Source organism: Numenius arquata, chromosome 21 (genome assembly GCF_964106895.1).
Source record: "Numenius arquata chromosome 21, bNumArq3.hap1.1, whole genome shotgun sequence".
In the NCBI taxonomy this organism is placed as follows: domain Eukaryota; kingdom Metazoa; phylum Chordata; class Aves; order Charadriiformes; family Scolopacidae; genus Numenius; species Numenius arquata.
This window is the reverse complement of record NC_133596.1, coordinates 6,618,512-6,637,190: the sequence shown is the minus strand read 5'-3', so window position 1 is coordinate 6,637,190 and position 18,679 is coordinate 6,618,512. Positions and strand designations below refer to the sequence as shown.

The 18,679-nt window shown below is 44.2% G+C and overlaps 1 protein-coding gene across 1 annotated transcript in view; it reads left to right on the top strand.

Annotated features, from left to right (window-relative positions):
• The window catches only part of CSMD2 (CUB and Sushi multiple domains 2), a 290,338-nt gene that overhangs the window by 30,264 nt on the left and 241,395 nt on the right, over positions 1-18,679 (top strand). Inside the window, 1 exon segment of the mRNA XM_074162076.1 lies at positions 11,837-11,949. Coding sequence (XP_074018177.1) covers positions 11,837-11,949 — 113 coding nt within the window.

The following is an 18,679-nucleotide window of genomic DNA, read 5'->3' as shown; positions in this document are numbered from 1 at the left end:
ATCTGCTGCTGATAACTTGCAGGAGGCTTTTAATGTGAGAATCTTAAATTAGTTGCTAATTTCCTTACTTGAAGTTTCAGGCTTGCAGTCAGATCCAGGGAAAAAATAATTACAGTATATCTGGTAAGTCAGTCGTTTTAGATACCAAACTCTGTTTTCCTGAAGGGAGCCACTGAATTCGCACTCAAACCAGGACTTGTTAATATAGAAAACCAGATTATTTTTTTTTCCCTTCCAAAGATATTTAAAACTACTTTGGGAAACCCAAGGGACAGAATACGCCATCTTTTTAACCAGGAGAGACTGCTCGCTTCCATTCGTGCTGAACAAAGCTGGGGAACCTTCTCTGATCTCGCAGCCCATGGGCGTTCCTTCCCCGTGACATGGGTGGGCGATTGCCTTGTCTGCTGGTCTCCTTCCCTGTCCAAAGGAAACGTTTCAATGGCCCTGAATTTATTTGGCTAAAGAAATATTTGTTTGAGCCAGTGTGTCAAGAAAAAGAAGCCTTTATTAGGGCCAGAACCTCAGTAGTGCAGTTTGCATTTCCACAGAAGTTACTAGGAGGTATATATAAATATATATATATAATATTTACATTTATATTGGTGTATATTTATATTTACACAGCTGTGGGGAACTCTCCCATTCTGATGTCTCTGGAGTGTGCAGGGTTAGAGGAAATGTTTGCCAATCGTTACTGCAAGAGCTTCATGCTTAAAGCCAAAAATCTGCGCTGCCGTTAGCTCCCTGGCGCTGGAATAACTCATCTCCGGGTTCACGTCTCGCCACCACGCACAGTGTCTTCTGCTGAAGTTGCTGCTGCTTGTTAGAGACACTCGTCCTCCTTCCCTGGGAAACGACAGACACATTAACGGAGCGTTGCCATCGATGTGCTGAGTGTGCGGTTAAAAACCATATGATCTCTTTGGCCATATTTAATTGACTGAAAGATTAACTATTTTGTTTGAACCTAAAATTCTGTGATACTAGTGATAAGAGCTGAATTATCTACTGGGGTGACCTATTTACAGATACAGCAGAAATACCTGTGTCTTGCCTGTTTCTCCTTGATAACCTTTTAATTACTCTTTGAAAATTGGACAGAGTGACTGGTACTTAATTACCAATCAGGAGAACAAAGCTTGTGATCTTACAAACAATGGGAGGGAGGAGGAGAGAATTCCCCCCATGTGCCATATGTTCTCCTTGCAGAGATGCAAACCTGGGTTAAAATAACACTCTGGGGTTCTGGGTTTACTGGGGTTCAATGCTGTTAAAGAACTTCCTGGAGAAATAGTGTTTGCCGTCTGGTGATACACAGAACTTGTGTTGGGATTTGGTGTTGGGTCACCTTTGGTCCTGTGACATATTCCTTTATAGCTACCTCATGTCTCCAAGGTGACTACAGTTCTTTTCACTAAGGATAAAGATAAATAAAACTGAGGGGCAGCTAAATCCTTTTGTCATCTTTAGTGAACTTCAGGATCCTACCTCCTTTTTTGCCTTAGCAGTCTTTTGTCGCTTCACATTAACTCCATGGGGGGGAAAAAAACCAACAACAAAAAAACAGTTAAATTTAAGTTCTCTGCTTTTTAGAATAAAATATGCTTTTTTTCCGCTGAGAAGATACCTGTTTGAGCTGCTCCAGCAGCATTAGAACCTTTTGCCAGTGGCCCCATCATACTGTTCGGGGGAAGTGCTAAATATTTAAACTTCATCTGTGAGATAATTGATGGAATGAGATGTGAAAGTCCAGGAAACCTAATGGAGTTAATGCAGCTGCATCTGGGGCTGTTCAGTTCTGAGATGCCGTGTTCACTTTTTCTGTATTAGGAGTGTGTGCATCAGGATGGGTGATAAAAGCTGATGATTAAAGGGGGGTGGGAGCTTTTTCTCCGCCACTGTGCTGAATGTGGCAGGCTTGGGAGGAGCCCTGGCTCGGGTTTGGTCTTTCCACAGTGTGTTATCCCATGGAGAGGTCAGGGATGGAGTGACGTTGGCCCTGAGTAAAGGATCTGCTCTCCAGACATTGCTTGTCTGGTAGCAACACAACTCCTCTGTGGTGTGGCCTCTACCGTGTCTGGTAAAATAGGATCTTGTTGACAGTTGGAACCTTTTATTCATGGCCACTGAATAAAATACTAATTGGGAAGTAGTATCCTGGCTGGTGGTTGTTCTGTGTTGTGTCTGGACCACAGACTTTCTCCCAGGGATGGCTCTCGCTGCCCTGTTTAGCGCAGGCTGGTGGTTGTTGTTGGGCCTGAAGGTGTTGCTGTTACTCAGATGATGCTTTGTTTTCAAATTGTTTTCAAAAATGTTTTTGTTTTCTCTCTAAACTGCTGATTAACCATGTTTGCAGGTAAAATCTACTAACAAACCTTCACAATGACTCTTGCTTCATATTAAGGTATGCTAAGTGTAGAAAGATTTTCTGTAATTGGACAACATCTAACAGATTTTAATTAAGACTCTGCGCTGGAATAGTCTGCTTTTGATAGATCTGTGGGCGCTGAATACCATTAGTAATTGACTCAGGGTGTTTTAATGGGTAAATTTAAGTAGTATGAGGAAATTCTAGGGAGGATCATGGTGTTCTTAGTCTTTCGTGCCCAAGTTGATGCAACTCTTGAAGTCCTCCTGTCCCTCTGATGTTGGGCGATGGAGGGAAGGAGGGGAAGTGCCAGTGAAGTGTCCTGCTGTAGGACATTGCTGATGGCTTTGGCCAGCGAAGCCCAACGTGCAGGGCACTGAGACAGGGGTTTATTGGCCTCTGCCATTAACCTCTTGTTGCAGAATGTGCTACGCTTCCCTCCTCAGCTTTTCCTCTTGCAGTTTATCTGTGTTCTCTGACAGCGCAGGACTTTGCTGTTGATAATGCCAACTAATTCCCGAAGCCCAGGATCTTATGTTCTCCTCTAGGCTCCTCTGGCTGATGTTTGGTTTTACTTAAGGACTTTTAATGCAGTGACTGCGAGGCTTGTCGACAGCAGTGGAGCCTTGTGAAGTCTGAATGTGATCAGATGTGTGATCACTGTAAACCCTGCAGTGCCCACATCTACAGTGTTCGGGGGAATTCCACCTGCCTGACGGGATCTCCGACAGCTTTCAGGGGGTTGCTCCTTTCCCTTACCAGAGGTGGCTAATGATAAAGACAATAACTGTTCTGTACAGAGGAAGTTCAGCATCTTTTTATGCATTGTATGTATGTGGTGTTTAAAATGATAGTCACAGACACTTTTAGTCATCTTGAGTCATTTATTTTAGACAGAGCTGCTTTTATTCTTTTAGCAGGACTGTCAATTTCCGAAACCAGTGGGTGAGCTTTTGGGGTTAGAGCAAGTGAGATTAGATTTTTTATTTTTTTTTTTAGCAGCAGAGGAAGAGAAATTGAATTAACCCATAGCCCTTGCGTGGTGCTTCTCAATTTTTAGATTAGAGAGTGCTTTGAGAAGGAACAGGTCTCCTGTACTGGCACAGAGGAAGGGAGAAGGCAGCACAGGGAAGTTCCGTGCGTTGCCGGAGGCGGTGCGGTGAGTTATTAGCTGTTGGCTGTTATTGGACTCGTGTCGCTCAGTCGCTGTGTTCCCGCAGAGCCGTACGGTGAGGAGGGGACTGGTCCGCTCCTGCTTGCGTAAGAGCCTGTACAGAAAGTCTCTTGACGTTATTAGTACAGAATCGGCTCTTCAAAAATAATTTCGCTTTCAGTCAATAGATATTGACATCGGTTAGCATCGAGATGGCCGCTTTCTTCACTGCTCGTTAGTGTGTGGGTCCCCCTGGGGAGGATGCTGTGAGCAGAGCCGGGGGAGCACCGAGGGGTGCTGGGGTCCCTCAGGAGCAGAAGGCGGGTGTGTGTCTCAGTCCTGCTCTGAGCCCCACGGCTGCTCTGCTCTGTGGCATTAGGCAAATTACTCAGTTTTCCCATCTGTAAAATAACATAACGTTTCATTTTTGCAAGTTAAATCTGTAAAATGCTTAAAAGCCCCCAGCTGGAGGGGGTCTGCATGCGAGGGGGGGGAGAGAGAATAAAAATGCAAAGCGGGTAGAGTTCACAGCCAGGCCTTTTAATCCATTTTCCCCAAAGAAAGTAAAAATGTATGCATTTTTACATTGTCTTTGGAATGCGGTGAATATTTAGGTCAGGAAGTTTTTGTATCTATATGGCGTGACCTTGAGAATGTCTCAAGCACAGCACCTCTTCAGACAGTGTAGATTTCCCTTTTATCAAAATTAATGAAAGTCTCCAGGAAATGATACAATCTTAGGAGATCGTTGAAGATACAATGGAATTGTGAAGGCTATTACTTGCAGTCTCAAATAGAAAATTGACAAATCTTCGGTGCCCATTGACTCTAATTCATTATGCTCCTGTTGGGTGGCAGAGGGTGGCCCAGCTCCTTTTAAACCGTTCAGAATTGGATTTTTGTGTGCTGCGAGAGCAACTGCTGACATCTGGTCCTTTTTCTTAATAAAGAATGTAATTGTCTGTTTGCGGTTCCATAGCTGTTTGGAAAACACAAAAGCTTCTGCTATCCAAAGATGCAGTAATTGTCCTTACATCTTTAGCGATTTTTATAATATTTAGGCTTACAGCTGATTAGACCTGCTACGGTGGAATAAAAGGTTTAGGAAGGAGATAAATATTTTCATTTGAACTGGTCTGTAGCTTATGTTGTCACTGATCCATGTGTAAATTGAAGTGTGAAATGCTCTTGTTCTAGCATTTTTATAGAATATTTTTTTTTACTAAGACTTGGTGAACTTTTCTGTGAATTTGTGGGGGTTCTCAGTTTGTAATAACAAGATGGAAAATACAGATGCCAAAGCGTGTCAGAGATCTGGTTGCATCTCTCTGCTACCTGAGAGAGAGTACAGGAAAAATAAGCATGGAAGGGACCTAAAAATAATAAAATAAATCCAAGTCCACGGTCTTCCTTCTCTATTGCATTGGATGGAAAATTAAATTTATTGAAATTTGATGCTTAGTACCTGTTTCCATATTGAGCCGTGAAGGCCTTATATATTTGAGATGGCTGTGCAGGCTTCAGGCTCTATAAATGACACTTTTCTGCTGGGAATTGACCCAGATGAGCAAAGAAATCCATCCAGGCTGGAACTTGAGCCTCGTGACTGTCCCTAGAGACCACTGTGTTTAGTTAATGAAGCCTTTGTCAGGGTCGGGGGTAAGGGAAGGGCTCCTGGGGCTTGATGAATAGTACTTGGCTTAGAGAAGGAAAGAAAGTGGAGTTGATTCCTAAGTCATCTGGCTCAGGGGCTTGGGTTGTCTGATGTTAGGTTGAGGAACGTTTGCAAAGTGCTAGATTAACTCTTCGGGGGGAAAAAAAAAAGTAGGTGTAGCGTATGTCATAGTGTGAGGTTCAGGGGCAGAGAAAACTATTTTCCCTAATGCTTCTTAGTGCTTTGGTAAGAAAAACATGTAGTAACGTGTGTCAGAGCCAAGGGATTATATTTAAAAGCAACTTAATTATCAACCAAGGGGGCAGAGGAGATGGTTAGAAAGGAGCATGGAATAAAATGAGACCTGGTGTTGATTGGCAGCAAAGTAGCTTGGAGTAGCTTGGTGAAATATGAGCAGAGACTATAGAAGGAGTTAGTGCCGCTTGAAACACGCCTCTGAAGGTATTTGTTCAGGATCTGTTTGTAGCTTGGCTCACATGAAAGCAGCTTGGTTTTGAGCACAAATCATTCCAACAAGCTGAGTAAATCCAAACGTGAACTGATACTGCTGCTCTTCTGTCATTGCAGTGTCCTTTTAAGCTGGCTGAGATGGTTTTTTTGGCCCAGAGCATCATTTCAGCCTTGCAGGGATCAAAATTAAAGGACAACTGTCTAAGTAACACCAGCGAATTCTGCCTCGCAGACAGAACTGACTTTTACGTGTCGGCAGCTGGAAGTGTTCTCAGATTATGCTCTGCTTGTTTTATTGATGATTAATGAGAACATTTTATGGTACCAGTTATTCTCTCAATATGGTTTAAAAAAAAAAATCAAGCTAACATTGCATTGTAAACACCTTTTTCTTTAATGAAGTAATACAGAGAGGAAGGGAGGAAAACTAATGACCACTGGGGGACAAACTGAGCCAGAGAAGCCTGAGGAGATGCTCATGGAGAGACAGCCCTGCTCAATGGGTGTCTTTCATCCACACTCAGTGGAAATGGGCTAAAGATCTGTGTGGTTCTGCGGGCTGAAAATAGAGGGGATGTGGTGTGTGAGAGGTGGGGGTACGGCCGGCAGAGGAGCACCAGGCACTGGGAGGAGGAGGAGGCTGTGGGATCCAGGAGGACACTGGAGGTGGTTACTGGGTGGACAGCAGAGTGGTGGCATGGAAGAGCCCTCCTGGATACAAGACTCACTCTGTATCTCGCAGACAATGATTCGTGAGGAACAAAGACCTGTCGGCTTCAGTTCTGCTGCCAGGTTGAAGTCCTTGTGCCTTGGGCATCTGCCTGTCGCGCTTTTGCCAGCTTTGTAGTGTTTGAAATGCACGGAGGTTCTCTGGGGATTCGGCCCATGATTTGGAGGAGACAATAAATTTCTTCTGGATGAAAGATTATTTCTAAAACTAAGATATTGATAGGAAAGACAAGATGGGTTTTTTTCCCCCCGTAGACTGCTTTACCCTATACCCACCAGCAACTGTGCCTTTAATGAAAAAAATCTGCTACCTGTAAGGAGATCTGAGGTGGGATGGGTTGCTGTGGAGAGCTTCCCTCATATCTTCTTGCATTTATCTTTTTATTCTTGGCTTATGTTCCGTGATGCAGCCCTGAGGAGAACATCTGTGAGTGACCACTGGCTTTGCATGTGGCTGCGTTTCTAGTTTCCCCCTAAGACTTGAATTTTTAAACATAGATACATATGGATTTCTGAAGGGGTTCTCCCTGTAGCAGCTGGAGCACAGTGCTTTCACATCCTTTGCATCAAGACTGAGAGAGTTGCAAATGTTAATTAATATCACTCTTACCCATTTTTCTGAGGAAAGATTGAATGTGTATTTAGCCTCTCATTGATGGCAGTGAGCTTCCTCACTTGTGTGTGCATGAGCCAGCTCTCCAGCTGAATAAGCCATATAACACTTGATTCAAAGTCAACTGGAAGTTACTGGGCTCTTTCTGTTGGCCCCAGTTGATGACGGATTAGTTGAACGCTTCATGAAAGCACCTTTCAGATGCCTGGAGGTTGGCTGCTGCCCCTTTAGCTGGGCACAGAGTGTGAAAGGGGACTTGCTTGCTCCTTCAAGATTGTTTTCCAAAGGGCAGCTCCCTCTCCGAGCTGTTTTCCCACCACAGTCCCTTACACCTGACTTAGCTTGAATATTGTCCTGGGATAGCACAGGGGTGTCAGATTAGCACCTATGGAACCATGTCATTTAAACTGTAGATAGTGAAAGAGAGTGGTTCATTTGGTGGGAAATTTTCCTTAATAGGTGCCTTTAAATTACATGCAGGAAAAAATCACTGAAGTATGGTGTAGTGTAATTTAATGCTGGGTTAAACGATGCAATCCGATGCGTTTTCATTAGATGTTCTGAGACACTTCTCTAGCATTTATGCTTTAAAGGCTGTTGGATTGCCAGCTGCAATAACTATTTTGATTGCAGCCTGAGCTGATGGTGGGCATCCTACCAGAAAAATAATGTGCTCTGTTTTAATTATGGCACCTGCACTCCAAAACGGGCGCCTGCGTCACAGTCTATGATACAGTTGTACTTGATACGGGGGAAAGGGATAATACGCAACAGATGGAGGTGAGAGCTTTTGCGTAGGGGCTGAGATGTGGACTGTCCTGGCTGACTGGCCTTTTTTCCAGGGCAAAAGAAGTGTTTGGTTGTGGGTTGAACCTGCTGAGCAGAGCAGTCAGTGGGTCTTTGCCCGGTGCTCGGCTCCTTTCGTGGATGAAAGGGACAGTGTTCTGCTGGGGAAGGACTTTGTGGTGGTAGGGAGGCTGGTGATCCATCACTGAGGCAGGGCTCCAGGGGATCTGACAGAGCTGGGTGCGTGGAGGGGTTGGTGCGTGTGGAACTACAGAGAGTCTGTACGGACCTGGGGGTTACGACGGCACCTGGTTTTTACTGCCATCGGTTCCAGCAAAGCTCCTCTTCAGACTTTGCTGTTCTGCTGCAAATGGGGACTGGTGCACCAGAAATATTTGCGATGTCGGTGGCAAACCCGAGGGCAAAGAGTGAAGGAGGATGCAAATAGAGTAGAGGATTTCTGTGTTGATTTGTTTTGGTATATTGATTTTTGCTGTACTCTGAAGCAAGGGCAAGCTTATGAAGTGGTATTTCTGGCACTGGTTTAGTTTGGTTCCTCACAGTAGGAGCAGAATTAAGCCAATGAAAAACACATTGAAAATCTCACACAATCAGTGTTGGCTCCAAGCAACTTAAGGGGATAATCACTCAATAATCCATTTGGCCAGAGGTACAGAAGAAATGGAAGATGATTATTCATGCTGTTATTACCGCCCTCACCTTCTTGTTATGGCCCTTAATAAAAACAAGGAACAGAGTTTGCTGCTTTTCTTTCTCATTAGCGTATATATTTTTTTTTATTGCCACACTAAATAACAGTGATGTCAGAATTACCGTTTCATGCATGAGGCCGTTGGGGAATGATTTCATATTCTGTCTGCCATCGTGTTGATCCCCATGCTTTAAATTTGCCTGGGCTGAGGATTTAGGGAGGGAGGCAGGAGGACAGTTTAGCGGCCAGGTCAAGACAAGGCAGGGTGTCCTGCCAAGCCTGGCTGCTCCGGGGTCTTTGGAACAGGAGCGCTGAGGTTTAACAGGAGGGATTTGAGCATGAGCCTTGTTAAATCAGTGTTTCTTCAAGAGGATACTGCCTGTGCTCTTGTTTGGAGAAGATCAGGACATCAGAAGAAGGAAAACTTTTCAATTGTGTGCGTTGGTTGAAAGCTTCAGAGGAGGAATAACTTCTATTTTGGCTGCAGCTCCTTCCCGTGAGGAAACGAGGGGTTTAATCTCATTTCTAGTGCAGGTTTTCACTGAGGGAAGAGATACGGAAATTGGTGGCACAGAGGGTAGGAGGTGCTATGTGGGTATTTTTCTTAATTGAAGCAGTATTTCCTGCTTCCTTCTGAGTAGGTTTAGTTTTAGCACTAATGGGGCACTTTCTATCTTTTGTGGGCAGAAAGGCCGTTTGATCTGAAGGGGAAGGCAGTGTTTGGTCACCTTTTGTGCCGTCGGGCAGCCCGTTTTCTTCTGCTTGCCCCAGGGACAGTAGACAGACACAAACGAAATCAGAAGGTAAGGGCCCGGAGAGATAGTTGGGTTTATTAATTTTTAGAGGTTCAGGAAACCCAGAGGTTCCCATGAAAATTGTCTCTTCAGTCAACGTAGAATCTGTAGAAAGGCTGAGAACAAACTCTTGGTTACAATTTCATGCCCCTCTGCACAGGCCATCCCTTTCTTTTAAGGCCCCGTAACTAGAAAATAACGAATACACGCTTAAGGGCAGTGTTGTTTCAGGCAGCACTTAATTCCCATTGACTCCGAAGGGACCCGAGCTCTTGCTTACAGGGAAGCAGACATGTAAATCCTGCCCTGAGTTAAAAGCAACATCTGCAAAGTGGGGTCCTTCTGGTACATAGGTTGTGAACAGAATCCCTGATGCAAAAAGCTTAGTTCAGAGAGAACTTTGGATGTAAAAAGCACAGACTACCCTCAACTAATTCCTAGATAAAGATAAAAAACAGTGTGGTGATTGGACAAAGGAAAACTGGCAGGTTCTGCTGTCCGTTCTGTTTTTATTAAAACTGATCCGTGCATTTCCTGAATTTTTTGAGGGTATGGAGGTTTCAATAAGCCATTTTAATTAAACTGCAAAATAAATTAATAAAAACTATGATGCTCTTCCTCAGTTCTGTGTATGGTAAAACTGTCCTGGGATTTTTATGGATTCAAGACCTTTTATTTTTTTAATAAACAGGAGCAATTGTTCTTCCAGCTTGTCCAGACAATGGATTTTTTGCTGAGAGCGGGTAAGTGCTGCTTTGCTGACATTCAGGCTTGACTGCCATCACTGGCTGGCGACTGCCTGAACTTTGCCAATAACTGGAAATTTTGCTTTAATAAGGTTCTCGGGCAGAGCATGTCAGCTTTCATTAGCATTGAATCTGTTTGGAATAATGTTTAGGTTTACTAAGTTAGGGTTGAAATACAAACAGTGGGGAGGTTCAGGCTCTGTCTCTGGGAGTTACCGCAGGGGCTGGTGGCAACTTTAGGGAGAAATTGCTTGGGCTGGAAAATGTAGTGTACTGGTATCCGAGCCCATGGCCAGAGAGGCTGGTGGCCCCCAAAATGAAGGAGCTGGTTTTGTTCTATGTGCTTTTTTTTTTTATTCCATATATATATCGGGAGAGGAAATAGTCTGGATCAAATATATGCTTACAGGTATTTCTTAAGGGGTCAAAGTGCTTTGTGTCACGGGTGATCTCTTGCCCTCTCCCTAAGACAGACAAGCTACTCTGTGAAAAGATGTGGGATAAACCTCTGAGTATGTGTGTAAGGAGCTTTAAACTCTCTTTCTTACCATAACCTGTTTATCTCCTGCTACTTGTGAACTTGTGATCCAGCTTGAGTGCTCCTGATCCTGACTGATCCCGTGTGGCAGCGAGTTCCTGCGGTTCTGTAAAACTCTGGTTTTAGGACAGTTGTGGGGCAGTGGGGATTTGCACCTGAATCTCTGTCCTTGACAATGGGGCAGGCAAGAATCTAATCTGAGATTGCTTTAAAACAAATGTTCCTTATGTAAATCTGTTATGTAAATCACCTTAGCCAAGTGTAAGGAGAAAGCTTAGAAGTTATAAAACTGTAATTGTTTGTGAGAAATGTACGATAGCTGTTCCTGTCAATACAGTGTCAGGCATTTAGTGTTTGGGATCTAATAATACCAGTTGAAAATCGTTACCAAACAGACTTTTGCAATACAATTAGCAGTTGTCCTTTAGCTCTGAGCCTGCGAGGAGAGCAGGCAGTTCCTACAACACATCTGCTGCATCACCCGTGCAAACGGTTTCGTGTCCGTGGGCTTTGAGTTCCTCAGCGAGTAGAGAGGTGTTCACCATCACAGTCTTCCCTGGTACACACTAGATACCAGGATTTAGGTTGAAAAGTGCTTTCTTTGGGATTGTTCTTGCAGGGATGGTTGGGTTGGGGAGGATTCCTAGAAACTTCAAACCTTACCTGTTGTGAAACTACAGAACAAATCTGAAGACAGATGAGACAGATGCCTTGATGGGCTTTAATTAATTGGTAACATCAGTTTTTTGCTTGTTCTCTTATACTATTTTGGTTTGTGTTCAATTTAATGTAGCTAGTATAATGTTTCAGACCTTTATCTAATATTTTTACTGCAAAGTTCTCAAAATGTGTTACAAGCGTTATTGAATAATGTCTTGGGCTCATTCAGCAACTTTAAAAATTGCTCCCATTTCATGGGTGGGGAAGGTTGTTCTGAAGGGCTCAGTGGCTGCTCCGGGATCACAGAGCCGGGCTTAACAGAGCACTGTGGCTGTTGTTAGTGAACACGGTGTGAAGCAGATGGAGGTTTAAAACATAATCAATGAAGAAATACACGAATAGTTATTCTGGTAAGCCAGAAGGTGTTAAAAGCCCGGGGGGGGGGTTGCCCATCGCTTGTTGAGCCGCTGTAGAATTCCAGCAGTATCAGCCTGTTTCCTTCAGCCCCAAACTCCCCCCTCCAGGCAGTGGTTCATCGGCCGTTCTCCCGTTTGGTAACAGGTCAAAGGCAGAAATGGTGAGCGTAACCTTCCTCTTGATTTCTTCCAGGTTAACGGGTTTCCAGCTGCCCGCTCCCATTGTGAGCACGGGGGTTGTGCTCTCCCTGTGGCTTGTGAGTGATTACGCGGTCAGTGCTCAAGGCTTCCAGGCAAACTATGAAGGTAAGTCTGCCCCGTGCAGTAATTGTCTTCAATTGTTTCGTCTTTGATGGCAGGATGTGAAACTGAGGTGCAGAGATTATATGGAATACATCCATAGACAAACGCTTAATCCAAGACAGAAGTGCCTGGTTCTTAAGTAATTTTATCCTTTTTTTCAGAATTCAAGTTGCTTACTCCTTCCAAGTGTAATGTATTTTTTCCTCTCAACATCTGTGCTCAAAACATTTTCATGAGCTTATTCTAAGGGCAGAGCTAGAATGACTGAGAAGGAAGGGTGATGTGGGGTTTGACAGAGGAATCTGCGAGGTTCCAGCAAGTGCATCGCCCCGTGCAGCCGCTCCTATTTGCAGCTGAGGCAGCAGGGGCTGCAGAGCAGCGCGTAGGATGCTCCGAGAGCACCGCCTTTTGCCTTCACATTCTCTTCGCTTACATATCACTTTTCTTTTCCCTGCACCTTCCTCCCCAAGCATTTAAATTCCTGTGTATCCTGTCATAAATGATGTCCAGTGGTCGTGGGGATAAAGGATTGTGTGTGAAGGGTTGGAGCTTCAGAAAATCTTGACTCTCTGACACTGGAATTCATCAGAGCTGGGAAAGAGCTCTTTCTATTATTATGTGTTTGTAATAGGAGGTGGTGCTGCTGGGTAAGGTGCAGATTAACTGTTTTAAAATTTGGGTTATGTTTACGTTGATGATTGAGCCTAGAATGTTGTTCCTGTCTCTGTAAATGTTTTTCTTTGGAGTCCTTAGAAGTTCTCAGCCTTAATGATAATTTTTGTTAATGAGTCCTACTGGACAATTAACCCAATACATTAAACCAAGCAAATGCCTTCATTTAGATGATATTGTAGTCTCTCAGCATTTTCTGCACTTGACGATTGTTCAGGTTCAGGGGAAATCTGTTTAAATACCCTCTAATTTCTGATGAGAACCTTTTCTCTGCCTCGAGGTGGCGGTGAGAGTGAGACTTTGTGTTACTCTAGAAGTGCTGAGTGTGTTAGGAGGTGTTCAGTGTGGCAGGTTCACCGTGGTGGGAGACCGTGCTCCGGTTGTTCCCAGGGTAGGTGCCCGCTGGGGATGCTGGAGGTGCGTGGTGGCCCTCGGGACCGGTGGTCACCGCAACCCAGTGGGCACAGGCAGGTCCCGTGGTTGTAGCAGAACCTTGGCTAGAACATGCATCAGTCACTGCCTCTGGTAGACGTGACAGCACATGGCTCCCAAACTGTGTGACAGAGGACACGTAGCTGTCTCTGTGCTTTCTTGACATTTAGAGTTCATTTTTTTGGCATTTAGTTACACGCAGTTACTTGTACACTTCTCAGCTTTATATTCCCTTGATGCAGGAGGTGATCTTGTACTAAGGCTTTTTCCAGGGCTGCCCTTTACTCACATGTATTTTAAATTATCTGAAGTTTATTTGACTGGTGAATTAAGAGGCTTTAAAACAGGTAACTGAGTGCATCTCCACGGGGGAAAAAAAAAAAAAAAGAAGAAATGGACTTAGAATGTACCCTGAGCCACACAGAGTGTTGGTGTAAATGAAAGCTTTGTTTTGAGGGAGAGAGGGGTGGATTTGCCAAACCTGCTGCTCCGGGCCTGCCTCAGAACAAGCCACTTGCTCGATGTTTGGATTGTGTTAACTAAGGCTAAAGGAGGAGATAAGTGTGTTTTTGATCAAAGGGACATGCTGCTGCTGTAATGCCATTGCAGTGCATTGATAATCTACGACTCAGTGAATAGTTTGTAATTCGATAATTTATGTTTAAAGACAGAGCGATACATCAGAGTCCTTGCAGTAAATGGCTCTTTTATGATCTGCTATCAAAGTGTGTTCATTATTCTCCTCCTCCCTCTAAGCAATCATTGGGAAATGCACCAAAAGAAACAGAATTTTAAAATTGGAAGAAAAGATCTCAGGAACTTTTTTTAAAGGAAGATGGAAAGGAAGTACGTAGTTGAAGGCATCAAAGTGCCACAAAAGCATTGTGCTTACCCTGGCGTCCGCTCTACCCCGACCCGCTGGGAAGTAGATAAATTGAGGTTGGCTTTATCTGAGTTAACATCTTCCTTGCTTATCGAGTTAGTATGATGCCTGCGTGATAACATCTCTTACAAGCAATTTCTTGGAAACAACAGACATCTCCAGCTCATACCTGTGTAGATGTTTTTTCATTTCGGGCCGTTTCAGGACACAGCTCAGCTGTACATTTCACCGGCTAAAACAGGGAGCTTGTGTGCAGTGGTGGTGGGATCTGTTAAATAACGTTTCTGCTATGAGAAGTTTAGAGGTGCTTTAAGATCAGACGGGCAGAGTGAGCTTCTGAAAGCCTGCAGAGGGTTTTTCCAAGCCCCAGGTGAGGCAGGAGAGCCGGTGGTGCAATCTGAGGAACAGCCAGCTCTGGGGCTGCTCTGCTGCTCCCTTCTTGAGCTCACAGTTTTCTGACTTCATTATATGTTGTTGTGCTTGCTGTTAGATCTTCCTTAACCCTCTTTTCCTTGTTGTCTGACTTCCTCATCTTTCTTCGTTTAGTTTGGTGTGTGTTGCCAGCTTGTTTCTGTTGGCTTTCATTGTCTGATTCTTCCTGCTCTCCCATCTCTTGCTGTTTGTTGTGATTTTTCTCGAGATGCCAGATATTGTTTCAAAGCTCAGTAAACAGCAGGGATTCTATAGCCATTCTTCTGCTGTGGAAGACAGCGTTGAGGGCAAACAAAGGCTGATGTCCTCCTTCCCCAGCCATCTCTCGAGGAGTGAAAATGGTTGCGACAGGACGATGCTGCTGAGGATGCATCATCTCTGGGTCCGAGATGCCAGCTCATGGCTCCAGAGACCTGGCTGCTCTTCCCACTCGTGGCACAGGTGGTTCTGCACGATCTCGGGAAGGTCGTTAGCCTGGGTTCCCAGCTTCGGAGTTATAAAACAAGGTCTGAATGGCTCCTTGTCGTACGTGCTGTTATGAATTCGTGTTGTGAATGCACACACAGCATCCAGGAGGTGCTGTACGGCGTTGGGAGAACGGGAGAACCCACAGCAAATCACAGCTGGGGAGAGGAGACGTGACGAGATTGGCACAAATAACTGTCATTAAGTGGATGATCTGGAAAAAGAAACGGGGACAACCATTATGGGATGACTGGGAATGGAAAATTGTCAGCTTTTTCTTGTGGAAATGAAAGAACAGAGAAAATTCCATTTCCCTTTAAATATAATACTTTGATCTGAAGGTAATTTTCTTACTTAAGGGTTTCTTTTATTAAATGTAAGCAGTTCTTAGGAAGCTCCATTTCAGAACATATGATTTAGAAAATATTTAAATTAAGTGCTTTCATGCTTTTAGCATCCTTAAATTTGTTTTTTTCCCCTGTTAAACTGTCCCTTGAATTCAACATGATTTCACAATTAGCCTTGTTCACCCTCAGACTCTGGGATTTTTTTTCCTTTTGATGATTCTTCTTAAAAATCCTAACCAGCTGTTGTGGAGTCTTGCATTTAATTTCAACTGCAGGAGAATCTCAAAGTAGAGACAGCTATAAATAGTCTAAGTTAGAATTTTACTAGCATGTGGATCTTGACAGTCACATCTTGTGAAAAATACTCCTGAAGATTTAATGACCAAAAATGACCAATGGTTCTACTTACTGCTTCCCCCGTGAGACGTGTGAAGCTAGTGTTAAAGGCACATGCCTGGACTACAATGTGAAATTAATTACAATCACTGCTGCCACACACCTGATGAATACATAGTAAGTTGACATTTAAAATAAATTGGGCAAGTCTTTTACAATAAGAGGAAAATTGATATAAATTCCACATCATTTCCTCAATAATGCTAATAACAGCTCATGATGAATAGCAGTGCTTTTTTTTTCCAGTTTACTAATGTAGATATAAAGTAAAGTGACATTATTGTTTGTAAACCATTACCTCTTGGCTGCCTTGTTAGTCTTGAGGGTATGAAAAATAGAAAGGGATTTAAGGAGAGATACCGGAACCTGCTCTTTATCACCCCGACTGGAGAGCGATGCTCTGAACCACCGGTGCCCGTGAGCTTCCTGACACTCTATGCTTTGGAGGGTTGCACAGGGGACTTCCTGAGGCTGCACTTTCCCAGACTCTCCCAGCGTTTGTCAAACACTAAGCAACCCATCAGGGCCCCACTATGTTTTATAAAACATCCTTCTGCAGCTGGTGGCTGCTGGGACAGGGCTGGGCTGAGGAGCAGAGTGGAGCAGCACCGACCTTGGAGCCCAAGGTCTGAGTCTTGTGCTCCGATGGATGGGGACAAAAGGAGCAGACGAGGAGGAGAGAGGACAAATAACACTTGAGAAGCTGAGACACGAAGACCAGTGGCTGACTGAGCTCATGGAACACTGCAGGCTGAAAACGGTGTCTCTGTATCCCGAGGTGGGAAACAGCAGATCTTTCCTTGGGCTGCTGACCAGATGTGGGCTTCAAACAGCGCAGAAAGCTGCAGAAGGCACAGGGATCTCACTTGAGACCTGTCCTGCTGCGGGTAGGATTCCCAGTAGGACCAGGAAGGAGTTGGATTCTCACTTTAACCTTGTCCTGCTGTGTGGATGTTCTCAAGTCTCAGTTCTGCACCGTGCCTCAGTTTCTTCCTCTCACATGGGACTGGATTTTCATTCATGGTGTTTGGGTTCTAACAGTGAAAGCGCTATCTAAAAGAAGAGGGATGCAAGGATGTTAAATACTCTTTTTAGGAATCCTCATTTATGTAATTTTTGGCGTTTTAATGTTATTTATTTTTTTCAAAAGCAAAGTTCAGTGAGAAACCCCCGGGGAGAACCGAGGCGTTTTGGGCTCCGTCGCTGTGTGATGCAGCAAGATTTAACAGTAGGTGAAGATTTTCCTTCCCAAGACATCGTGTTTGATTACAGCTGCAACAAATTTGATAGCTGCAAACACTAAGTGCCTGATTGAAAAGAAACAATTATGCCTAGAAGAACACTGCTTATTTTAAGAAATTAGAAGTGTTTAAATACAGAGGGAAACAGCCCCAAGTAAATGGTGCTGTTTTCCTTCATAATAAATACCCTCCTCTTTCTCAAGCGCAAATATCTCATTCTTTAGAGGGTTGTTTGTGGAGTGGTGCACACATATTTAGAAAATACAATTAAAAACTGGTTCCTGTCCCTCTTTGACCATTCCTTCTACTAAACCTGAAGGAAGTTTCCCGTGGAAAACTGTGGATCTGTCTCCACTGTGTACAACCTCAAACTGCTTCATTTCCCTGTTTACTGTCATTTAACTTCACAGTAGCATTTGCCCCATTAATGGAAGACAAATTGATCGGTTTGATTTCTCTGTCTTTGGAAATGGAGTATTCAAGATTTTTCTAAAAGCACATAGCTGTTCAAAACAGCTTCTGGTTATGGTAAAGACCAGTGCTGTGCTTGGTGAGGGGAACCTTGGGGAACGTGCATTTTTTTTGGAAGTCCTTTGACAAATTGGGAAATAGTGATCCCATTTTTCGAAGACCAGAGCGGAGGAATTTGGATGTACAAATCTCTTGTCTTGTGAAAATGAGTCTTTAATATAAAACTCCGGGACAGAGTTTCTGAAAAATTGATTGTAATTTGCTGGTGCTGAGGGTAAAACTTGGGCTGTGATGGTTCGGATCGGACTCACTGGGCTGCACGAGGGTTTTTCAGGAGCAGTTTAGATTTCAGTCCTGTTGGTTGACACTGGGGCTCAGAGCTGCTGTGGGGACGGGGGTGTCTCTGAGGCTTCAAGGAGGGGATGCTAAACCGGCTGGGAGCTCCCACCAGAGATGACGTGTGACCACGCTGTCCCCGTGGGCTGGCTGGTGGTTACACGGTGACTCACGGTTGCCCGGTGGCTGCTCAAAGCATATTCTCCATCTGTGTAAATGAATTTCAGAACTGCCCAGCTGGTACTGAATAGGCTAAAACTTTTTAAGCCATAACCGACTATACTTTTTATGCCAATTTATCTTCTGAGTGAACACCATATTGGGTCCATTTAAACATCCAGCTGGGTCCCAATTCTCTCAGTACCTAAATCATAATTTGAAGCATACTGGTTTCTTGGTGAATTCACTGGCTTGATGCTTTTCTCCTTTTCCAGACCAAGACAAACAAATGTGAATCCCGAGTTGCAGCAAAGTACAGATTAACCCTTGCTCTGGTGGTGGTGGGAAGGACGAAAGCTCTGAGTCTTGCTCTGCTGCTCCTTTTTTTTTTTCCTGGAAGTTTGATGCTGCTTTGTCTGATTGAATCTCGGCAAGGGATGGTTTAGTGTGATCAAAACTGAAATGACCCGCAGCTGAATGTGTGGATCTGGATGCCAGAGCGTCTTGACTCCTTAACAGCTACACATTTACTTTGGTCTCCTTAGTACTGGCCACGTTGAGTGCGTGGCATGAAGCTTTCAAGGACTGTGCAATACCTTTTAGGACCTTTTTGTTTTAATAGATGTAGTCCTTTACCTCCCATTGAACTGCTCCTGCAATTTTTGCCGTTTCATCCTTATCTGTTGTGCTTAATGTACCCTGTCTTAGTGGCTTTTTGTTCTTTTTGTTTACTACGCCTCCTAATTTTAGTATCAGTTGTGACCTGGGAAGGATGTAGCTGTGTCTCCCTCGGGCTCATCCCTCCCTGGTGTCTTGAGCTGAGCTTGGGTCATGCCAGAGCCGGTGCTGGGGAGGGAGAACTCCCTGGGAAAGCCGTGATGCTGGTGGGAGCTGGGTTT